This window comes from Phyllostomus discolor, chromosome 1 (genome assembly GCF_004126475.2).
Source record: "Phyllostomus discolor isolate MPI-MPIP mPhyDis1 chromosome 1, mPhyDis1.pri.v3, whole genome shotgun sequence".
NCBI classification, from domain to species: Eukaryota; Metazoa; Chordata; class Mammalia; order Chiroptera; family Phyllostomidae; genus Phyllostomus; species Phyllostomus discolor.
The window spans coordinates 57588643-57614867 of record NC_040903.2 but is presented as its reverse complement, the minus strand read 5'-3'; the positions used below and the strand labels follow the sequence as shown (position 1 = coordinate 57614867).

The 26225-nt window shown below is 34.9% G+C and overlaps 1 protein-coding gene across 1 annotated transcript in view; it reads left to right on the top strand.

Moving 5' to 3' along the window:
• The window catches only part of GPR158 (G protein-coupled receptor 158), a 366089-nt gene that overhangs the window by 239835 nt on the left and 100029 nt on the right, over window positions 1-26225 (top strand). Inside the window, exon 5 of the mRNA XM_028506632.2 lies at window positions 14586-14654. Coding sequence (XP_028362433.1) covers window positions 14586-14654 — 69 coding nt within the window. The remainder of the gene's footprint in view (window positions 1-14585; window positions 14655-26225) is intronic.

The following is a 26225-nucleotide window of genomic DNA, read 5'->3' as shown; positions in this document are numbered from 1 at the left end:
CTTTTCCATTTTTAAAATGGCAGCATGGTATCACATTGTATAAATGTGATAGAAAACTATAGAAAAACTATAGTTTTCTTCTCTGCTATTAATAGATATACCAATTGGCCCAACTTTTTCACCAGGTATTGAGCTTTGGTAAACATTCTTGTGAGTATATTTTTGTGCAGGCCTACAACTAATTCTTAAGGATAAACCCCTTAGAAGTGGACTTGCTGGTATACTCAAGTGTAGACACTTAAAATCTTGATAGATACTTCAAAACTGACTACTTAAAGGTTTCATCAATTTTTATTTTTGTTCTATAAAAGTGTCCACTTTCCAGCATTCTAACTAGTGATTTATATTATTATCTTTTTAACTTTTTCAATCTAATGGGTTAAAATCGAAGGAAAATCTCAGATATTTCACGCAGCAACATTTTTACAGATATGTCCCCTAGAGCAAGGGACATAAAGGAAAGAATAAACAAATGGGATCTCATCAAAATAAAAAGCTTCTGCACAGCTAAAGAAAACAGTATTAAAATAAAAAGAGAACCAACCATATGGGAAAACATATTTGCCAATGATATCTCAGACAAGGGTTAATCTCCAAAATATATAAAGAACTTACACAACTCCATTCTAAGAAGACAAGCAACCCAATTAAAAATGGGCAAAGGACTTGAACTGACACTTCTCTAAAGAGGACATACAGAGGGTCCAGAGACACATGAAAAGATGCTCAGTATTGCTAGCTATCAGAGAAATGCAACTTAAAACCACAATGAGATACCACTTTATACCAGTCAGAATGACCATCATAAACAAAGCAACAAACAACAAGTGTTGGAGAGGTTGTGGAGAAAAGGGAACTTTCTCCTAGTGCACTGCTGGTGGGATTGCAGACTGGTACAACCACTATGGAAAGCAGTATAGAATTTTCTCAGAAAACTAAAAATGGATCTGCCTTTTGACCCAGCAATTCCACTGCTGGTATTATACCCTAAGAACCATGAAACACCAATCCAAAAGAACCTACGTACCCCAATGTTCATAGCAGCACAATTTATAATAGCCAAGCGTTGGAAGCAACCTAGGTGCCCATCAGTAAATGAATGGATCAAAAAACTATGGTACATTTACACAATGGAATTCTATGCAGCAGAAAGAAAGAAGGAGCTCCTACCCTTTGCAACAGCATGGATGGACCTGGAAAGCATTATGCTAAATGAAATAAGCCAGGCAGTGAAAGACAAATACCATATGATCTCACCTTTAGCAGGAACCTAAACAACAAAACAAAGAAACAAGCAAAATATAACCAAAGACACTGAAATAGAGAACAGGCTGACAGTGACCAAAGGAGAGAAGGGAGGGAATTTCAGGGGAAAAGGGGAAGGGTTTACAGGAATAAGTATAAAGGACACATGGACAAAAACCCGGGGGGGAGTGGGGGCAGGAAATGGGAGGGAGGTGGGGAGGGCTGGGGGAGTGGGCTGGAATGGGAGTAAAAGACAGAAAACTGTACTTGAACAACAATTAAAATTAAAAAATAAAAATTAAATAAAATAAAAATAAAAAATAATGGGTTAAAATCAAAATAATATCATTTAAATTTACTTTTTCCAATTATTTATGAGGATGAGTACTTTTCCACATTTTTATTTTCTTTTGTATTCCTGCTTTAAATTCCCTGATCACAGAAGTTTCACATGTGTCTTTATATTTCAGTGGGAGATCAATAAAAAATTGCTTCAGGAGCCACTCTCCAGATGCTATTTTAAGTGACAGCTTTACAAAGTTGGATTTTGAGGTCAAAGTTGGGGTCAAGTTCAGTGATACCAGTATGCAATTTCAGTTCTGTCAGTTTTCTTGGGCAACTTTTTTAATGTCTCTTAACCTTAGTTTCATCATTTAAAAAGTTGCATAGTAGCCCTGGCTGGCATAGCTCAGTGGATTGAGCACGGGCTGGGAACCAAAGTGTCCCAGGTTCAATTCCCAGCCAGGGTACACGCCTGGGTTGCAGGCCATAACCCCCAGCAACCGCACATTGATGTTTCTCTCTCTCTCTCTATCTTCCTCCCTTCCCTCTCTAAAAATAAATAAATAAATAAAATCTTTTTTAAAAAGTTGCATAGTAATAATACCTGTATTTGTTCTGAGGGTTAAATGTTTTTGTGAAGGTTATTAGTATAAAATACCTAAAATAATGGCTCATTCAAAACCTCAACTGTCATCATCATTGTTATTGTAATCATTATCATTTTTTACTTACTACCACTTTTATTATCAACAATTTGTTAAGGTCAGGAGGTGTGTTCAAAGGGGAAAAATGCCAATGAATGAACAAACTAGCAATGCTAGATATACTTCTAAGTCCCTGTTCTACCTAGTACAGTGGTCCTGCATTTACCCCTCCCCACTTTCCTGAAAGCTGGCTTTTTTATTCCTGGAATGTATACATTTATATCCCTTTACAGTTTTAAAATGTAGCAATAAAAAAGAGAGAGAGAGAGAAAGCCATCATAAATGGAGTTTATCCATGGGGGTGGAAGAGAGCTGCTGTTTTGGACATTGAAGCCACACCTACACAGCAGGCCATGAAACCTAGCACATAATGAAAGCTGGATTTCAAAGGCATCTTCCTTATTGTACAAACTTCTGCTTCAAAGAAAAATGATAAAGGAAAGCAAACCCACTCGTTTAGCATGGCCTCAACAAAGCTCAGGAGGATTACTGAAGCACAGGTGTGTGGTAGTTGTGGTTAGATAGACTTATTCTTGATGGGAGTTAAATGCAAAACTGGAAAGAAAAGATTTTTTGAAATAGGAATTGCTTCTTTAAAAAAAAATCCTCAACAGAAGAGGAGGGTGATGGACCCCTTTTATTTTTGAAAGGAATGTCTGCATCCCAGTTTCTGATTGAGCATAGATATCTTCTATTACAGGAGCTGTTTCTATTACAGGAGTAATTGCAGAGGACAGTGGTATTTGGAAGGCACCAGAAGGCCCATTGTGCAAGAACCTTGCTCTCTCAGCTTTCAGAGTTCACGATCTTTGCTTTTAGACCTTAACTGTTCGCTCTCTATTTTGTCTTCAAGGTCCTACCTGAAGGAGCATCCATTAAATTAATATTAATCACTAACATTCTAGTTGACACTTATTATATCCCTTTTGTTTATAACTGGAAGGTGAGATTAAGGCATAGAAGAAATTAGAAGTTGGGGCTTAGGAAAAATAAGGGAATCACTTTGAAATATATGCCAAATTTGAAGAGGGCAGGCCTGGATGAGATGACAGAAAGATGGGCATGCAGGTAATGGCTTTCTGAAGTGAGAGAGATGAGGGCAGGAGAGTAGAATAACACAGTAAACAGCATCCATGAGAAATTTCAGGAGGCAGTGACTTCATTTATGTTCAAGTCCGTTTCTGCCCCTACTCACAGCCAGTCTGCCTCACCCATTTTACCCCTGTCAAACAGGAAGAACTAGTAGGTTAAACCAATATAAACAGATGGTTTCTTCTCCTTCTCTCCTGTCTTTCTTCTCTTCCTTTTCCTCCTCATTAACTTATTCTCTAAATCACAGAGGAGTCCATGGGTTAAAGGAGAATTCTTCTTCACTGGAATAAACATGGATCAGCATGCATGTTGCTTTTCAGTTTAATCATTTATTATTTACTCATTCATTCACTTAGTCAACAAAATTGGGGGCCATTTTGTAAAATACCAACAGTGAAATATTCCATCGAACTCACTCTTCCCTCTGGGCTATAGATGTGTATTGCAGAGATAGTTTGACCACAAATAGGTAATTGATTAACGTTACCCAGGATAGGAAATGTGATGAGAAAAGAAGACTAGAAATGTTTAGTTTTTGAAATCCCGAGTTTGAGGTGCCTGTAGGTCATTCTGGGTATAGCTGTCTTACAAGCAAGTGAAAATAGGGATCTAGAGCTCTAGAGAGAGGTTTGGGCTGAAGATATATATTTGGAGTTAGTAGCTTAAAAAAGCTTCAAAAATTGATTGGTACTTCTAGAAAACTTAGTCATAGTTCATCTTTTGATGAGGTTCAATAGTTGTTTTTTAAAACCTATTGTATTGTGAAACTTTTTCTATTTTTTAATATTTTACATATTATTTTATATTTCAGTAATTCTCTACTGTCAAATTTCTACACATACTTTATTTTTCTTGTGTCTTTTTGAGCTGATAATCTAATCCTAGTGCATTTTATAATACATTTTATCTTATTTTTATATTGTATTTTTCCTTTACCATTTATGCTCCTCATGCCCACCAACCCTTCATAATCACCACACTGTTGTCCATGTGTACGAGTCTTTTTTCCTTTTAGCTCAATCTTTCCACCCCCTAATTCCTGTCTCCCTTAGCTGTCATCCTGCTCTCTGTGAGTCTGTCTCTATTTTGTGTTGTTAGTTCAGTTTGTCCATCAGATTCCATATATGAGGAAAATCATATGGTATTCCCCTTTTCCAGACTGGTTTATTTCACTTAGTGTAATGTTCTCTAGGTCCATCTATGCTTTCAAAAGGTAATTTTTTCTTCTTTTTAATAGCTAAGTAGTATTTGATTGTGTAAATGTCCCATAGTTGTTTTATCCACTCAATACTGATGGACACTTAGGCTGCTTTCATATCTTGGCAAATGTAAAGAATGCTACGATGAACATAGGGTGCTTATTTTCTTTTGAATTGATGTTTCAGGTTTCTTTGGATAAATTCTCAAAACTGGAATCACTGGGTCATATGGCAGTTCCATTTTTAATTTTTTGAGGTATGTCCATATTGCTTTCCACAGTGGATGTACCAATCTGCATTTCCACTAACAGTGCGAAAGGATTCCCTTTTCTCCACATCTTCGCCCTCGATATCCTTAAGAATAAGGATATCCTTGTTTGTTGATTTATTGATAACCATTCTGACTGGTGTGAGGTGATATCTAATTGTGGTTTTAATTTTCATTTCTCTGGTGTTAGTGATGTTGAGCATCTTTTCATATGTCTGTTGACCATTTGCATGTCCTCTTTGGAGAAGTTTTTAATAAAAACAGACACATACATGAATGGAACAGAATGGAGAGCCCAGAAATATGAGCAGGGACCCAAAAACAGAATTTATTTATAAAGAATTGTATATTTATTCTTACATGTTTAAACCTCAGTCACCTTCAATGTCTTCCCCATTTGATATGATACACCCATTGAGACATTTTTTTACACTGCTTAAAACAGTTTTCAAACTCATTGATTTTGATGCCTTTTAGAGCTTCTGCGTTTGTTTGTTTGTTTGTTTGTTTGTTTGCTTGTTTGTTTGTTTGTTTTATCTCTTCAACATCAGCAAAATTTTTCCCTTTGAGGACTTTTTTAATCCAGGGAAACAAAAAAACAGTTGTTCACAGTAAAATGGGGTAAATAGAGAGGATGAGGCACGGGGATCATGCTGTTTTTGGTCAAAAGCTGCTGAACACTCAGTGCAGTGTGGACAGATGTGCTCGTGGATCACCCATCATGAAATGGGCAAACACACTGAAAGAGCCTTCAGAAAAATTTTCTGAAGCTGAGTGCAGCTTCTCACAACACCACCAGCTGATACATTGATACAAATGGGTTCCTAGAATACTCACCTAATGGGGGAAGCTTGTACTACAAGGCGCCTGCCCTCCAGAAGGTAATTGTTATTTTGGGGTCCCCCCTCCTAAACCCATGCCTTTATGGCCAATTAATATTTAACAGAGGAGGCAAGCACATACAGTGGGCTAAAGACAGTTTATTAAATAAATGGTGTTGGGAAAATTGTACAGATATGTGCAGAAAAATGAAACTGGACCACCTTTTTATGCCATGTACAAGAATAAATTTAAAATGGGCTAAAGACTTAAATGTTAGACCTGAAACCATAAAAATCCTAGAAGAAAACATAGGCAGCAAAATCTCAGACATTGTTCATAGCAATATTTTTTTTTTGATATATCTTCTCAGGCAAGGGTAACAAAAGAAAAAGTAAACAAATGGGACTACATCAAACTAAAGTTTTTGCACAGCAAAGGAAACCATCAACTAAATAAAAAGACGACCCACTGAAATAGAGAACATACTCTCTGATAAATATAATAGTTAATAGCCAAAATTTATAAAGAGGTTTTATTACTCATTACCAAAAACAGAAACAATCCATTTAAAAAAATGCATACTATATTTTAAAGCAGAGAGTAACTAATTAGGATCCAACACAGAGAAGAAAAAAGACATTAAAACATACCTCAGTTAATATGACCTTTTTGGGTTTTTTCCACAATTTTTTATTTTTGTTCAAGTACTGTCATCTGCATTTATCCTACCACCACTCCCCCCATCCCTGCCATCCCCGCCTTCCTTCCCTTATTCCACCCCCCTTGGTTTTTTCCATGTGTCCTTTATAGATGTTCCTAAAAACCCTTCCTCCTCTTGCCTCCACTATCCCCTCCCACCTCCCCTCTGGTTACTGGCAGTTCGTTCTTAAGTATCACTTTAGTGTGACTTTAGTGTGACCTTTTTGAATTCTGGAAGTGTTAGTATTTATTATCTAATTAAAACATAAATTTATTATTTGAAAATCTTCCTGAACCATGTTAATAATATAAGACACAAAACTCTAAAATATCAAGATAATTACTTAATTGTAAACATGTTATAATTTGCTTAATAAAACTTTAGGATTAACTGAAATAGTAGAATTTAGTGAAACAAATGGTAAGAACTGACAATTAAAATGTAAGCAGGGCCCTGACCCAGTGTGGTATGGCTCAGCTCACTGAGGTATTCCACGAAGCGGAAGGTTGCTGGTTTGATTCCGGGCTGGGGCACATGCCTGGGTGGTGGGTTTGGTCCTGGTCAGTCAGGCTGCATACAAGAGGCAACTGATGGATGTTTCTCTCTGGCATTAATGTTTCTTTCCCTCTCTTCCTCCCTTTCTTCCCCTCTCTAAAAATAAATAAAATATTTTGAAAAAGTCCCAGAATAGTCTGATTTTTTAAAAATGTAAGCAGGATGTTAATATACCAGTCCCTTTTTTAAAACTTTGTCTTTGACAGACATGTTTAAAAATAATACACTCCACAGAGTGAGGAGAGTAATTGGGGGGGGGGGGGAATGGGCACAACTGTAACTGAACAACAATAAAAATAAAAAATAATAATAAACTCCATATGGACTAAATTCCATAATAACAACCCATAATGAAAACTATTTATTGGTTCTTCTTAATGCTCTCAAGTTTGGGAAAAGTAAGAATTCAATTTACTCCATACAATCAGGAAATGTTTATATGATTTTAAAGATTGAATTTTGAATTCCTGTCTCCATCTGATGTGGACCCAGGCTTGTGGGGTCTGCATCATTATGGATGAAATGAGACATTCACACGAATCTGGTGGAGGAAAAGGGACAGCATGGCTTTTCTCTCAAAAGGAGAGCAAAAAGCCTCAGCCCTTGTTCCAATGAGCTTTTATAGTCTTACTGGGCACACTACAAGAAGGTCCTCATTAACTATGCACAGGTTCGCTGTAGGTGGTTACCTTTTACAGAAAACAAAGGAGCCAATGCTGCTAATCGCATCACAGAAGAGGAATATTTGCAAATGAAAAGGCAAAAGTAGTTGGACCATGTAACTACTCATCCTTGGAAAGTTTAGCATGATTTTTTAGGAAGCTGCTTTGCAGTAAATGTCCTCAACTCAGGGTGAGGGAATTTTAGCAAAAAGCAAGGCTCATAGTGGCCTAGGTACATTGCAGGCCTGATTCCCCACAGGAGAACCAATCTGTGGGCATGGGTCCTGTGCATCTCCAAGTGGGAGCTGGGCCCACACCATGCAGAATGGTCTCCTACATACATCATCTTTGCATTTAAGTAGCAATTGTTTCCCCACAACATTTTAAAATCTACTCTTTTTTTTGCTTATCAAGTTTAACATTGCTATTTTAAATTTCTGAACTGCTTGCTCTTCTTTCAGGTAGGGGGCATCTTTTACACCTCTTTAAATCACCTATTAGTTTACTCACTGACATGCTCATCATATTTTGGAAATGAAACCTTTTTGTGTTAAAATGTAGAATATAAAATAAAGCATATAAACAAGTCCTAAAATGTTTATACTGTCTCCACATATCAAAGTATGAAATGTTTCTTTGTTTTACACATTGTCTAATCATTCCATATACTACCAAACATGCTATAGAAGACAGACAATGTGTTAAAGACAAGCTTAACAGTTCTGAGTAATTCTGTTTCTGTTCTCACATTTTTTTCGCTGTTTCAGAAGACTGAGGGGATGGTGATATTGCCTTTGTAACATTTGAGGGGTTCTATTGCCTATGAGTTAGCAGTAGTATTGTAGAATAGTTACTTTGCAGAACACAGTTTTTAACATACCAAATTTAAAAAGAAAAAAAATTAGAGATTAGATAATATTCAAACAATAAAGAAAGTTTGCTTAGATCTGTTTCTACTTAGTAATCAGATAAAACCAAGCAATGATTTGTGAAGTCTCTTGAATTTCTGCAAGTAAAAAGTATATTTGTGTTAAAAATATTGATGTTAAACTAAATATTTGAGTTTATCTCAAGTGTAACAAAGAGTGATATTTGAAAAAGTATGCAACATATTTTATCTCTTTAATGTCAAATTTTAAAGTACATAATATTTTACATTTTAATTATTATCATTCCATTAGGATTTTTACAAGAGGTAGAATTTATTATTTCAGTGATCTTTTTACTTGAAAATATATCAATTAATCTTAATAGTCTTTAATCAATCATTGAAATCTAAGCAAATGGCATATTTTGTTTAAGTAATTTCATGCCACTTTATTTAAGGATGTACAGTAATTCTTCCCAAGGCAAGATTCTATTTGTAAAATATCAGTATGTTTTGTTCACTTCTGTATACATTTTGATACTTAGAGAATTTTTCTGCATTAAGTGAAATATGAGTTACTCTATTTACTATTGTAGTATTGGAAGAAAAGGGGAATTGAAAGTTTTAAATAGATTACAGAGAAGTAGCAGGTATTTTTGCATATTTTTGCAAAGAAATCATGGGAAAAATGAGGACAAATAAGGACACAATCATCCACATTTTAGGAATGCATTCTAGTCTCATCTTAGCAGAGGAAAGGAGCTGAGAGATGGGAAGAAGTCTGACAGGAAGTGCTTTGGTATTAAATTATTTTGGACATAAGCACACAGTATGAACTTGGTTAAGTAAGGCTGTTCAAAATTTTCCCTCTTATGAATCTAAGTTATTCTGCATCTCTGAAGCTGCAGTGAGAGTCAGCAACTTTAAGCCCTGAAGTCAGGCACTGAACTTTTGAAAGATGAGACACTAGCAGGAATATCTTTGTGTTCACATTATCTGAGACAAAGCAAAGTGAATTGGCAAGCATCTCGTGTAAATTCTGCAAAAGCAACCATGAAGAGTGTCTGTCCAGCAGTAAATGGTAAATAATATTAATAATGAATGACTTGTTATTTCTAAATTCACAAGTATAAAATGTCATTCATTTTTCTCTTTATTTAGTGTGCTATACTGTTTTAAAGAATATGAAAATATGTATAAGTCACTCTGGACATTAGTGTTGGATAAACTTATTTTTCCAAAAGATCTGAAATAGCCCCACTAGAAATGACTATACCATGTGGAAAACAGACATTCTTGTAAAGTCTTAGATATTAGAAAGAATTCTTAGTTAATGGCGATGTGACAATATCTTTTAACATTTTACATAAAACTTTCAAGAATTTAAAATTCACTAGTAAATGTTTTTATAACATCTGCACCAAACCCTTTACTGGTGGTTTATTTTTAAATACTCTAGTAGTGCTGTATGTTTTTGTTATTATACTATAAGTTACAGTTCTTTTCCCTTTAGTTCGGGTATGGACACAACTGAGGGTCAGGTTGGACATACAGAGGAAATCACAGTGACTTGGCAATCAGCTGCCAGGGATGACAGGTCCTTGTTCGTTCACTCATCGGCTGAATGAGTTTAGATAGCCTGTTGACCTCACATCCTCTATCTGTGCGTGAAAGACTGATGCTGAACTACCATTGACTGAGTGCCTGTCCTTTGCCGGGCAGCATTATCATCACTCTTTACAACAGTACTACGAAGTGAGCATTGTTCAAACACGTTTATAAATGAAGACTGAAGCTTATAGTCTTAAGCAATGACCAGTTATGAGATTCCGAACCATCTGTATATAAAGTCCCTGTGTTTTATTTCACAAATGTTTAATTCTCTGAATTATTTATATCTAACTTTGGGAATCTCTGTCCTGGTCATTTTCCTCTGCTTTTTTGATATTTTATTGCTGGTAATTTTTTCTGATAAACTGATATTGGTTTTAACTGACCACATTTTAGGAAATTGTTTTGTGACAAATTTTTCTAAATCCACTTGGTTTTTTGATATTTCATCACAGATTTTCTTAACACAAACTACTGATAGAGTCTGTATTCAACTTTCTAGATAATTGCAAATAGAATTGTTGAAAAATAATGTCCTCCCACCTCTCAGTGCTAGGATTCTCTTCACGACACCTTTTACATCCTGCTTCCAATTTATTATTGTGCAGTAATTTAATCAGGTGTTTGTCAGGTTTCATTTGTAATTTTTCTGTCCATGAATTACTTTATAGAAATAGAAATATTAAAACCAAAAATATAGCTCATGGGTCTGTTCTCCTGTTTTTGTAAATAATAAAGATTTATAGAGTCTTGGTTAATCATCCAAACCCATGCTAGTTCATTCCTTTCAGAACCTTACTCTGTTGCTTTCTTATATTTTTATGATACATTCTGAGGTTCAGCTATATACAAAATATCTTCATGCTCAAAGATTCCTCTATAATAGAAAGACATTTTAATTGTAACAAGGCTGAAGAAATCAACTATGATCCAAAATAGCTGCACTGTTTTAGCAAGATATACATTAATTTCCCCAATGATAAAAAATGTTAAAAAAATAAATGAAGTAATTGGTCCATATAAAATCAAGGAAATAACAACAAGCCATTTTGATTATTAAAAAAAATTTAAGCCCTGGCTGGCATAGCTCAGTGGATTGAGCGCAGGCTGAGAACCAAAGCATCGCAGGTTCAATTCCCAGTCAGGGCACATGCCTGGGTTGCAGGCCATGCCCCCCAGCAACCACACCTTGATGTTTCTCCCTCTGTTCCTCCCTTCCCTCTCTAAAAATAAATAAATAAAATCTTTAAAAAAATAAAATAATGATACTTTAAAAAAATTTAAACTTCAGCATTCTTACCATTATTACTTCTTTTGTCCTCTGGGTGCTTACGTCCCTAGGCAAATCTTGTGATAGCTGTGCCTTTATATTTAGCTGTGCTTTATGCCTTTATACTTTGTATCCAAAGATTATAGAATTTAGAAATTGACTTTAACATAATTTGATAAAATTGGTACAATAAGATTAATCCTTTTCCTTGGTCCACAGGTTTATCTGACTGTTATAAATCTTCATAAGTTCTGAAAGTTTAAGAAATGGGGAATGTGAAACAGAGGTGGAATCCATTCACCTCTATTTTCTAATTATATTTATAGAATTATATTTATTAGACTTTATCAAGTTAGGCTGAAAGATAACTCCCTCAGTTTTCTATTCATCTGTAAGTATAAATATAGTGTTTGATAATTTTATAAGTATACTTGATACTGAATAGAAACTTATTAAATAGATATTAGTTAGGAAAGATTTTGCTTAGACTTCCTTGTATATTATGATACCTAATATAGAATTGTCTGGTTCAGTTGACACATTTTAGATGAGTTCTTTTTATTTTATTAATTATTAACATGTATATTATGCAGCAATATATGATTATACCTCAAAAGAAATTAAAATATATACAGAATATTTCCAAATCTATTCACTTCTCTAGGAAAAAAAATGTGGTTATCAGTTTGATATGTATCTTCCAGACCCATATTGATATATTTGTATATATCTAGAGAAAATTTATTGTGTTGATTTGTGTGTATGTGTTTTATATAAGTAGTATAATACTGTATATTGTTCATCTTCAAGAAAGTTTTTCAAGTTTCCCTGTTAGTAACTCTGGTTAAAGAGAGTTCCATACCACCACTTGTGTCTCGGACAGAACTGCAAAGGAGATGCCTTTATTATTTTGATTTTTTTCTCACACATTCATCTACATTTTTCAATCCCTCAGCTCTCCCATACATACTTAGTGCCTTCTCTCCCCTTCCTATCATATAACTTCAATTGTAAGGAAAGGATTCCAGTTCTTCACTTTGAAATGAATTCAGTGTATTAGTTACATATTTATCCTTGGCACCAAGTATGAAAATAAAAGCCTTTGTTGTAGTTAAAAGAATTTCCAGTACCAATAAGAAAATGGGGAAATATTTCAGGAGGCATGAGGTTTTCTTTATCCCTAAGGAAAGTCTTACTTATTAGATATCCACTCATTCTATGAGGCCATGCAGCCAGCTCCGCCCAAGAATATTTTGAAAGGAAATTTCCACATTTTTTAATAGGCCTTCCATTTGATTATGGAACTACTCAGTGGAATTTCAGCTTATAATTTGAAATTATAGGCTCTTCTGCCCAGCCAAGAAAAAGGCAATGAAATGTTAAGAAGATTGCTCAACATTTCCAAATGAAAAGGAGACAGGTTATTTGCCCTGAGAATACAGAAAAGCATGCGCCACTACCAGAGGTGTTATGTGGCTCCTATGGTTGTAACACAGCTAAGAACCTACTGGCCCTAAAGAAAGAATTGCTGAGTTCCCTACCCCAAGGCTTTTTGCTCCTCTAGGCCTCTAGGGTCATTTTGTATTCCAGCATTAAAAAATTTTGACTACTATTTATTTATTCCTCTGTGGTTTTCAAATTTTTCATCTGGGTGCTGTTTTCTACCTTGAATAATAAATACCTCCTTAAGTATCTGGCATGATGCTAGCCACTTTGTATACTTTATATTTTATCAATATATATGCCTTTATACTGTCAGATTTAATAAGGCAAGATTAAGAAATCCATTTTATGGGTGAGGCCATTGAATTTCAAAATAGCCTAACTCTAAGTGGTTGTTTTATAATTCAAACTGAGATGAAGTTAACTGCAAAATCTGCTATTTCCAGTAAGCCTTGAGGCTTCTTTTCATATCCCTTTTTTTCAAACATTATAGATTGTCTTACAAGCAATCTTCTGTAGTATTTTGGACTCTTACTCTCAGTGTCATTTTCTTGGAAAGTTTAAAAAATAAATCATAGGTTAGTCACAATTAGGTATGAATAGAATTTGCCATCTTGGAAATTCTGCCATCACAGAACCCACTTCAAGGCTTGCTGATAGAAATGATCTTTTCAGTAAATGCTAGCTAAAATAATGACCAATAGTGAGAAGCCACTTGAATATTCAAGTCTGTTCACTGACTAAACTTGTTTTTCCATCCCCAAATTCTTAAATTAATAACAGCTCTGAGTTCTTTTCAGAGATTACATTAAGTAATTACTGTGTATTAACAATGTCATAACAGGATTTTGGAAAAGGAATAGAATTTTCTTTCTCTAGCTATCCATTTAGCTAACATTTCTTTCTAAGCAATATACTCTTGTAGATTGGCTTTTCCGCTTCTTTTGTTGTTAAAAAACTAATTACTACTACTTCAAATTATTTTCCTATTAAGGTGACATATTTGCACCAGATGTAATTGGTATATATATTTTATGTTGTATTTAGTGAAAACATTGGGTCTCTCGAGCAACCTGTTTTTATGTTTGTATTCTTGGTCAGTATATTTACCCCATATTGATATTAAAACTAGTCAAAATAAAATTTATTATTAGGGGAGAAAAGTGATTGGTTGGTTTTATTTCTTGCCGCAGCTCTAAGCATTTTGTTTTGGGAAGACAATGCTATTTTGAATATAATAAAACATCTTAGCAAACTTAGATATTCAGGAAATTTATTTGAAAATCAATGTATTCTTTTGAATTTTGAGTTGAGAATAGTTTAAGCATGTTTACAAGGTGAGATTCCTCTGCTATTTAATGTGATTTCTATTATTTACATAGTGGAGCTCTGTTAGTGAGTTTGGGCACTATATTTTACCACTGAGATGACAAGATCTTGTGCATATGTTTGTTTTATTCACTCAAACCATTATGGAGATATTTGTAAAATGGCTTAGGGATAGAATTCAATATACACTTGTGGTTGGTGTTTCAGGAATACAGTCAAAATCTCCTGTGTCTGTGAATTGGTTGGATTGAAAGGATTTTCTAGATAGTGTTCTCAGATGTTTAGTCTGTTCAATGATTCAAATTTTAGAGAAGAAAATTCCATGAAGGCACTGGCAATATTAAGTTTGCCATTACCTTTGTAGTCGGTTGTTGTTCATGTTGTAGTTAAGTTCTCCTGTCTAATGTGAGCCAGTTTTCATTTATTTTCCTTCACAGAATGCTGATCAACTGGTTGAGCCATTGTCTCAATAGCATAAATTCTCCCATGTCTAGAAATGTAAGCCTAACAATGACATTTTCATTTTGTTTTCTAGAGCATCAGGGCATCGGGCCTTATCCTGTTGGAAACAATCCTTTTTGGGTCTCTGCTTCTATACTTTCCGGTAAGGAACATATTTGTATTTTAAAAGTATCCATTTATTTTTTGTTGTTTATAATCTATTTATATATAGATTGAGAAATGAGGGCTTTACAGATATTTCAACCCTGGCTCTTACCTTTTGGGTAACCTTTGATAAGTAACTTAGCATTCCTAAACTGTGGTTTCCTCTTGTAAAACAGAGCTAATTATATGTTTCTTTCCAAGTTTGTAAGGAGAGTTAAATGCTTCAGTGAACTACCATATGGAAGTCGTGCTTGGTTATACACATATCAATGTTCATTTCCTCCTTCTTTTCCCCTGTCCTTAAATCAGAACCTTGAGAAACACCAACTAGTTAATGCTGGAAAATTACAAATAATTACATAGAAAAACAAGCATAATAAAATAAATATATGTGTGGTGCTAGTGGCATAGATAATCACAACAGACTCTCCCTATCTCACTAGTAGCATGTTCTGCCTGATTTTACTAATTTAATGCAACCAGTTTGTATTCAGCAGTAATTGTATGTCAAGCACTATGCTAGTTTCTAGAAATACAGGGTGAGAAGATAAACTTGATTTCTCTCTCAAGAAACTTACAATTTAAAGAGGGAAATGAATAATTACAGAAAATTATAATACAATGTGACAAAAAGCTAAGCCTATAGTAAGGGCAGGATATTGCAGAGGCACTTAGGAAAGACACCTACCTAATCCAGGAAATGAAACATCATTCTCTTCCTCCATGCTTACCCCTACAATCTGTCTACTTTCAAAATATCAGTCTAATACCAAAGTTAGACTATGGCATTCCTCTTCTCAAACTCTCCAAAGGTTCCCCATTTTACTTACAGTAAAGGCCAAAATTTTTAGAATGGCCTCAAAAGCTCAACATGATTCGGTTCCCATACCCTCCAGTACCTTCAAGTTCTCTTCCCTCACTCAGTGTTCACAAGCATTCTTAATCTATTCTGGGTTTCTACTTCCTGAGTTACATTTTTTATTTCTTTTTAAAAATAGAAATTTATTTAAGTACAATAAGTGTTTACTTTTTTAATCAAATTACATTATTTTTATACTGATTTATTTTACCCATTATACATATTTATTTTATTAAATAAGTTTTCTTATTTACTAGCATAGAGTTCTACATAGTAACAGTAGAAACAATATAATAACACAAAGACTACATTGCATGCCTGGTACTGTTCCTGTATGAGTAGCGTGCTGTGCACCATAATGTTTTATCTTCCCCATAGAACTACCAGGCAGGTATTAAACCGAAGTCATAGAACTACCCAATTAGAAAGTGAATGATCTGAAGTGACTTTAGTGACTTGAATAATAATCTTAATCATCTGTTGCTGGTGTTGCTATCATCTTTTTCCTGAACCTATGCTATTTTAAAATGCCTTTTTTACCCAGTGGCCAGAAAGATATTTTAAAATACCAGGTTTAATCTGTCACCCCTTTTATAGCTTCCCAGTGTTCTTAGAATAAGGATTAAAAACTCTTGACATGGTTTATGATGTTATAAATAATGTGGCCTTTGCCCACCTCTCCAGCCTCATCCAATACCACTTTTTTCCTCACTTTATGCACTCAGCACCCTGACCTTTTTTCAATTATTAAATGAAACATGGTTCTCTTATGGTGACCACAGTAATGGCTCCTTAAAGACATCCACAGTTCTAATCCTTGGAACCTGTGAATATGGTACCTTACATGCTAAATGGGACATTGCAAATGTGATTAATTAAGGATTTCATGATGTAGAGATTATCCTGGATTATCTGGATTGGCTGGAGGATCTAAGTGAAACAGAAAAACAGAAGAAAGAGAACCAAAGAGATAGCTTCATGAAAAAATTGGGCTGGCTAATTCTGGCTTTGAAGACGGATGAAAGAGGCTATAAGTCAGGAGTGTCAAACTCATTTTCACCAGGGGGCCACATCAGCCTTGTGGTTGCCTTCAAAGGGCCAAATGTAATTTCAACTCCTTAAGAGTTAAGGAGTAGTTACATTTATACAGTCCTAAAATTATTTCGGTACTTTGAAGGCAACTTCAAGGCTGATGTGGCCACCGGTGAAAATGAGTTTGACACCCATGCCATAAGACAAGGAATGTGGCAGCCTATAGAAGCTGGACTAGGCAAGGAGACAGATTCTTCCTTAAGCCTTTACAAGGAACACTCCATGAACACATCCTTAAGCCTTTACAAGAAGCTCCATGATCCATTTCAGACTTCTGACCTCCAGAACCATATGATAATAAATCTGTGTTGCTTTGGCCACTAAATTTGAAGTAATATGTTATAGCAACAATAGGAAACTAATATGCCTCTTGTCATGGGAACTTTTCACATGCCTTCCCTTCAGTTTTAAAGTCTTTCTCTTACTTTTCTTTACCCCTTCTCACTAATTCCTTTGCCTAATTAACATCTAGTCATCCCTTAGAATTTACTTAAGTATCACTTTCTCAGGAAAGTTTTTCTTGACACCCCCAACCTGAGTCAAATTCCTTATAATAACTTCTCATGGAATCTTGCTCTTTTTCTTGACAACACTTATCTCATTTTGTAACTATATACTCTATAGGGCAAATATTTGATCAGTGTCATTCTTCTAAACAATTTGTAGTTCTGTGAAAGGAAGGGCCTGTTTCCATTTTGCTCACTGTTGTGTCTGCAACACTTACTCAGTGCCTGTCACTGTAGCCAAAGCGCAGTCAGTATGCAGTGGACTTATGAATGAGGCTATACTGGATACACTTAGATCTGTACCCTAAACTAGTGACTTTTACCCTGTGGATGTAACCATCAAAGAATCTGCTTGATTGTGAAAGCCTAAGAATGATGGTCCTTATTACTTATGCAGTGCTTGCAGTTAGTCAATAAAAACACTTTTTAATGTTATTTTGAGGTTTACAGTTTGGTTTATTTTTATGTATGATTCCTATTCATTCAGATTAAGTGGTCATATTAATCAGCATGTATCTAAAGTCTATAGAAGAAATTTAAAGCCTTTTACATGGAAGAAGTACTGTAGAAAAGAAGGACATTTCAAAAAATAGTAAATATTAAGCTACTGAATGTTCAAGGCAATTATTAGAGATCCTTTCATTGACTGGAATCCAGTTTTGAAATATACCTGATATACCTGTATCTATGACGATATCAGATGCAGAGAAAAATGGAAACTTCAAAGGGATAAAAAGGTAGCATTTATGCTTGATAATCGTAATATGTCTGTGAGAAAAAAAAACAGAAAAGAAGACTTACCAAAACAATTTTGTCCCAGAAACATTAGGATACCTTATTATGTTGACTTTATGCTTAACTAGCTTTCTATTTCATCTTTTACAATATAAATTCTCTCTGTAACTGCTTGAGATATTAATGTATAGCTCTCAAATTCTTACTGTGTACCTTGGTTTCAATAAGATTAATGTCTGTTCTCTGAAGATAGAAAGGGCCAAATTAATAAAGATTTTGGATGTAGCATAAGATATAGGGGGAGAAAGGAGGTTAAGATATACTATTGGTTGAGTCCAGAAAGCAATTTTATTTCAGGTGAGAGGATGAGTTGATGACATCTCAGAAATTGACAGGAAAGTCTGGCTACATAGAGTGTGTATACGTGACATGCATGAGTGTACGTGCATGAAGCATTTCTGACAAGAAGGCTAACTTGGTTATTCAGGGTTCTTTGGTTTCCTTGGGTTTCACAGAAATTAAATTTATAGCTTTTGGCTTGAGTTTTTTTTACAAGGAGGATCTCTGTATTAATCAATAAAGGTAATTAGAGTAAACCTAATATAGACAAAAGTTCTAATTACTTAACAGTGTAAATGTGACCTGTACATTTCTAACTCGTTAAATATCTTAACTACTTTCTTTGTTCGTGGAATGATCTATACCAAATTGCTCATGAAACTTTTACTGGGGGTTACTGTTTTTGAAAAAAGTATACTTGAATAAAGCAGAATTATTTTTAGGGCTGGGTAACTCCTTGGAAGGAGGCTGTGGGGATAGTCACTGTTCTACTGAGTTGTTATGCAATGAGCCTTTTCTTCTTTTTAGGCTGCATATTGTTGTTCAGATTTGCAGGAATTAAGGTTATTTTTGCCTTTTCTAAGCAATATTAGACTACAGACAATTTTGTAACAATGCTTATATTGAAAAGTCCAAATTAGACATTATCATCACTGTGCAGATGAGGACAAACCAAAATCTTACTAAATTTAGCATTGTTATAATTGGATAGCACAGAGCCAAAGGATTTAAAACATTTCTTACAGATTCTCAAGCGACTCATGATTTGAAGTCCATACATTTGTGAACAATTAAGTGATTGTAGTCTCCACAATCACTTAAAACTTTCATAAAATTTATAAAAGAAAGCAAAAAGAACTTTAAAAATCAACCAAAGTACATTTTTCTTGTTAAATTACACAAAAATTAACTTTTGTAGAGTCGTAAAAATGTATTAAGTAACATGAAGTCTGGAATTTTGCTTTTGACTTGACTAAAACCAAGGGTTTCTGCTAATGTAGATTTTTCCCTTCAACCTTGATTATCTGCTTGGTTGGCTGATGTGTCTCTAAAGGACACCAGTACATTTATAAATATAGTTAAGTATATACAGAACTTGCCCCAACTCCTACCTCTTCAGGTCCTAGAAAATAATTGTAAAATATTAGAACTGGAAGGAACAGCAGAGACAACTTAGTCTTTATTCAGCCTCTGTTTTGCAACTGAAACAGGCTGAGAGATGTTACACCTCATCCAACTTTTCTCACTAGGTAATGAGAGTCTTAAGAATAGAATTGAGTCTTTTGACTCCTGGTCTACCACTGTCTTCACTCTTCACTCTTCACTCTGTGACAGTACTTCTGATAGATGGCATGGATGTAAGATTCAGATGGCATTATGCAGTGTAGTCAGAAGCTCTGTGGTCAGTCACCCTTTATCATCTAGGAAATAAAAGGCACAAGTAACAATTTAAGATTTCTTGAGGTTTGGCTCTGAGTCCCAATTTAAAACTCCTGTAAGGTTGGCTGAATTATGTTATTGAACAATATGATATTCAACAGTTTTACCTACAAAAATGACACTTTTTTCAACCAAATGATTAACCCCATAACAGGTTGTTTTCAGTGGTGCAGAACTCAAGTCAGTTAAGAGACAACTTTTTCTATGATCACCCCAAAGCCTAAAGCTAAAAATCATATTTTTTCACTCCAGTGTAGAACATGTGCATCATCCAGAAGCAGAGGAAAAACAAGAGCATATTGCTTTCATGCCTACAGCTTAAAGGGAAGGAATTAAAGGAAAAAGAGTTAAAAGTGGACAGAGAGCGAAACCATGAGACTATAGCTAAAGCAGCCAGGATTTTAACCCATTACTGTTATTATTTTGATTCTCAAATTAACCCAGTAGGAGCCTGTTCAAGCTAGCCCCTGCATTCTTTTGATATGACTCATTCCTTGAGTACTTCCTGCTTTCTAGTACAACAGAATATACTTTTCCCATCCCAACCCTGGGATCAGCCTTTTCTCCAAAGAGCCCTGTTTCCTTTTAGGGAGAAATGATAGCAATTCAGTTCTGAGACAGACTCATATCCATTGTGACAAAAATAGGGAAGAAATGTCCCAAATTAACAACTATGCCATGTTTCTCAGACCTCAGTTATCAAAGAATAACTCATAAGGAGATTTTTTTATAAGATTTCTTGTCAAATCTAAAATTTCACCCTTAGGTTTATCTACTTGGTGACATTAGGTCTATTTGGATTGATACCAGAGCAAAAGAGAGAAAAAACTGGAAGGTAAGTTCAATACTCATGTGCTAAAAATACTATCAGGAAAACAGTAGTTGTTTCATGACAAGATAGTTCAGAGAGTATGGGAATAGAAGACACTTAATCCCCAAATTGCTAGAGGATTTCATGAATTTTAGCTAAAATATAGAGATCAAAAGATATCAAAGAACTAGATCCATTTATTCAAGGGAGTTTGAAGACTGTGAGGAGAAAACATTTTGCTCTCTTTGATAAGATAGGTTAGAAGAATAAGGGAAATGGTTGTAAATATCCTGTAGCCTGTGCAGTTGCACCTATCCACTAGTTTCTGTGCTCCTCTTCCCTATCAGTCCACTAAAGAGAAGTCAGATTGTTGGTGGAGTGGTTGCGTACAGGTAAGGTACAGAAGCTATCTGGTATGCATATTCTACAGTATTTGGTTAGAGGTCTTGGATCATTGATGTGTCAGGGATTGACTGTTAATTCTTCTTTAGCTAAAAGAGTTTTAAAAATTTTTTATTGAATTCTGGTGACATTGGGTAATAGAATTATGTATATATTTTGGGTGTACAATCTTATAATACGTCATCTATATACCCTATTGTGTGTTTACCACCCAAAGTCAAGTCTCCTTCCATCACTATTTATCCCTCCTATACCCTCTCCTACCTCCCTCATCCCTCTTTATCTCTGGAAATCACCATACTGTTGTCTGTCTATGGGTCCTATGGGTTTTTCATTAACCTCCCCCGCTTTTTCACCCAGCCCTTCAACTGCCCTCCCCTCTGACAGCTACCAGTCTGATTTATGTATCTATGAGTCTGTTTCTATTTTGTTTGTTAGTTTATTGTGTTCCTTAGATTCCACATAAAAGTGAAATCATATGGTACTTGTCTTTCTCTGACTGGCTTATTTCACTTAGCACAGTATGTTCCAGGTCCTTCCCTGCTATTGCAAAAGGTAAGATTTCTTTTTCTACGTCCAAGTAGCATCCCATTGTGTAAATGTACCACAGCTTTTTTATTCACTTATCTACTTATGGGTACTTAGGTTACTTACAAATTTTGGCTATTGTAAATAATGCTACAGGGAACAGAGGGGTGCATATATTCTTTTGAATTGGTGTTTTGGGTTTCTTTGGATATATTCCCAAAAGTGGAATCACTGGGTCATATGGAAGTTCAGTTTTAATTTTGTGAGGAAGCTCCATACTGTTTTCCATAGTGGCTGCATCAATCTGCATTCCCACCAACAGTGCACAAGGGTTTCCTTTTCACTTTATCCTCACCAACATGTATTTGTTGATTTATTGAGTGTAGGCATTCTGACAGGTGGGAAGTGAAACATCATTGTGGTTTTCTTTTTAATTTCTTTGATAATTAATGATATTGAGCATCTTTTCATATGTCTATTGAATATATATATATATATACACATACCCTCTTTGGAGAAATGTCTATTCTAGGGATGCAAGGTTGGTACAGTATCTGCACATCAATAAATGTGATATACCACATAAAGAGAATGAAGGTTAAAAATCACATGGTCATATCAACAGATGCAGAAAAAAACATTGTATAAATTCATTTATGATAAAACATTAAACTCCTGGAAGAAAAACATGGGCTGTAAAATCTTGGATATTTCTCATAGCAATATCTTTTTCTGATATATCTCCTCAGGCTAGGGAAACAAAAGAAATAATAGATCAGTGGGACTACATCAAACTAAAAAGTTTTTGCACATCAAAGAAAAACATCAACAAAATGAACACAACCCCGTGAATGGGGGACCATATTAGCCAATGATACATATGGTAAGGGGTAATACCCAAAACTTATAGAGAACTTAAAAAATTCAACACCAAAAATAAAAACCCCACAAACAATCCAATTAAAAAATGGGCAAAGTAAAAAGGAAGAAAAATTACCATTTGTGCCAGTGTGGGTGGACCTGGAGAACATTATGCTAAGTGAAACAAGCCAGTGAGAGAAAGACAAATACCATACAATTTCACTCATATGTGGAATCTAATGAGCAAACTAAACTAACAAGCAAAAGAGAGACAGACTCATAGATAGAGAGCAGGCTGATAGCTCTGGGGAGCGGGGTAAGTTTATGAGGTAGAGGATTCTAGCAAAAAGGAAAAAGGACTCATGGACAGGGACACAATCTGGTGATTTTGGGGGTGAGGGGATGGGTAGAGGTGGAAGAGGGTATAAGTGGGATAAATGATAATGGAAAAAATACAATTAAAAAAAGAAAAAAATGGGAAAAGGACCCGAATAGACACTTCTCCAAAAGGGACATAGATGGCTAAAAGAATTTTAATAAACTGTAAGAACCTTGAAGACTTGAAAATTGGACCTCTGGCTTTAGTTTTTCATTGAAAAGAAACACTGTTTCCATCTTTGCTAAAATAAACACCAATTAAACTATATGCCTCTTTAAATACACTTTGTTATTTTTGTGAAATATAATAATTACACATTATGAACTAGAACTGGTGCAGACACTGGCCTGCAGTGTTTGAGGCATCATGGTGAGACAAGACAAATTCACACAGACTACAGAAATCCTGTGGAGAAAAAGGGATGACACAGCCACTCTGTCAGTGAAAGAGGGGGCCAGCCCTGACCCTTGCCTGGACAGGCTTTTAATGGGTTTAATTTGCATAGGAATACAGGGCATCTATGGAAAGCTCATCAATCATTGTCAGGCAGTAATGATCAAATAGATAACATTCAAAGAACTCCCAGGGCTTATTTTGAGTCAGGGTCAGATAGCCAAAGGGCCATAAAACTGGGGAACAAACTCATTTCATGCTTGGACCCTTATCATTTAAATTGAGGGTATTAGCAAAGCAGGTTTCACAGAATTTTATGCATTCTTTCTTAGACTTGATCACTCTAGGAAACCTGCCCTTTCCAGCACAGAACTGCACTGCCCTCTATCATTGTTTCAGGCTTAAGTCAGGCAGGGGAAGTAAGGCAGCCAAGAGATTAGGAGACTTCTGGCAAACAAAATGAGGAGTCAGGCTCTGTCAAAGCCAAGAGGCAAGGGTCCATCACCCCTTTTTTCTATAGCCCCCCAAGTCCTTCCCTGAGGGCCCCTTTGCAACCATGCCTGTCTTAGGTCACCCCACCTTTGAGGCATCTTACTGGTCATTGGCTAACCAGTCATCCACCAGGGGCAAAGCAGGGTAAAGAGAAAGGGGGCAGAAGGGTGCTCCTACAAGGAAGATAAACTTTGTTTCCTATAGTCTCAAGGTCTTTCTACTCAGCCTTAGCCATGAGGGGATACAGTTTCTGAAACCAGGCAGGGCAGTTCCCAACATTAAACAAAATTGAAAATAAAAAAAAAAGATAAAAGACAACCAAAGATAAAAGATCATCATCTAGAAATAATCATTGTATATGTTTTGGTTATTTATGCATCTATATCTGTACATATTGAAATAGAAAATGGACAGATGGTTTAATTGAGATACAGATAGGAATATGAGGTTTTTAATAACAATATTAATTGTAATCATTATTTTCACCAAAAAGCTAAAGTGAAAAGGAAACTATTTCTTATTTTTTAGATAAATGTATCTTTACAATAACCATTGTTAGTTCTAAAAGACTTTTCTAAAGTTAATAAAGATTATAAAATGTTTACAAAGTTGGCTTAATTTTTTTTACTTTGCTATGTGTTTTATCTTAAGACAGTATCACTTGATTTCAGCTATATCAGCTAAGAAATAGAACTCAAGTACAGTTTCTTTTGCCCCCTCATCCCACTTTGATTTTTATTAGTTACTAATTTTTAATTGTTAAAGTTTATAGTATTACATGATATGCAATTTTGAAACCATAATTCACATAGTTGTTCACCCATAGTTTTATATTTAATAGATTTAATGTTTTCCACTAACACGTGTATCAGGCTTCTTCATTCTTCAGCTCTCATTTTGATTTGTCCCTTGGTTTTGTTAACAGGTGTTTTGTGAAAGAATAATTTGTTTTGTTTGTGAGTTCTTATATGCTTGAGAATATCTACCCATTGTTCTAATATGTTAAGAATAACTTCCTTGGCTATAAATATTTCAAGACACACTTCCTATTGCTCTGAACTTTGTATTCATTGTCTGAATATTTCCAGCTCTTGAAATAGCCTGATTTCTCTCACTTATGGATGACTTGATCTTTCTGCCTGGATGCCAATAATATTCTTTAGTTTTGCAGTTAAATAATTAAACTCAGAATTACCTTGGAATTTAGCATTCTATACCCTTTTTTCTCTTGGATCATATATTTTTCAATATATAAATGTAATACCTCTTTTATCTCTGGAGTTTTTAAAAATTATATCTTTAATTTTTTGTCTTTTCTTCAGGAACATTAATTATATATAAATTGAGTTTTTTCTTCTGTATTGCTAAAGTTCCAACTTATTTGTATATCTTTGTCATTTTCGTTTTTGTTTTGTATTTTTCCTGTAAGCCTTTATTCCATGAACTTTGCACTATTCTCAGTCATGTTTTATTCTACTTGAGTTGATTCTAATATTCCTTTAAAAATGCATTTCTTCTTCTCCCCATTCCCCCAGCTCTCTTGGGGCAATCTTATCTTTTTCTCTGTTTATCTCTTCTTTCATCTCTATTATCTTTTTCTTTGACCTTTATGAGTGGGAACATGTTTTCTGTAATTTCTTTGAGGTTGTGAGAGTTACTTATTTGAATTTTTATTAGTTTTTGTGGTTAAGATTGTTCTTTTTGTCCTTTTTTAAATCTGTCTCTTCTCTCAGTATTTAAACAAAGAATCTGTGCTGGTACTTTTCTGGTTGTTATTTATTTTTTATTATAAGAATTCTTTTTTATTGTGGTAAAATGTACTTCAACATAAGCTTATCATTTACATAATTATTAAATGTCCAATTCAGTGACATTAAATACATTCACAGTGTAATGCAGTCATCACCATTATCCGTTTCAAGAACTTTTCATCATCCCAAACTAAAATTCTGTGTCCATTAAATAATAACTTCCCATTCATTCTTCACTATTAGCCCTCAGTAACCTCTATTCTACTTTCTGTCTCTATGAATTTGCCTGTTCCAAGTGTTTCAAATGAGTGGAATCATACGTTATTTGTCTTTTTGTGCCTGGGTTATTTTACTTACTATGATGGTTTTAGGGTTCATCCATGTGACAGCATGTGTCAGAATTTGATTTCCTTTTGTGACTGAATAATATTACATTGTATGTATATACCACCTTTTGTTAACCTTCCTCTGTTGACAGACATTTGAATTGTTTTACCTTTTGCTATTGTAAATAATGCTGCCATGAACACAATGTACCAGTATGTGTTTGAGTTGCTGCTTTCAGTTTTTGGGTTATATTCAGAGGAGTGAACTTGCGTTTAACTTTGGTAATTTTGTGTTTAACTTTTGGTGAAGTGCCACACTGTTTTCCATGGTATCTTCAGCAGTTTACAAAAATCTTAGAATTATTCTTGACTTCTATCTCTCCTCACATCTCATGTTCAACTCATTGTGGAATCCTGTAGATTCTACCTTAAAAACATATCCAGAGCCAACCATTTTCTACCACTTGCATTGTTATCACCCTGGCCTGAGTCACCACCACTGAGTATTAAATTATTGCTAACCTTCTAAAAAGTCTGTTTTTCACTCTCGGCCTCCTAGTCTATTCTCAATAAAGCATCCAATAATCTTTTAAACCTAGTTCAGCTACTATGACTCCTGCTCAAAACCTGCAATAGTTCCTCAGTTCATTCAGAG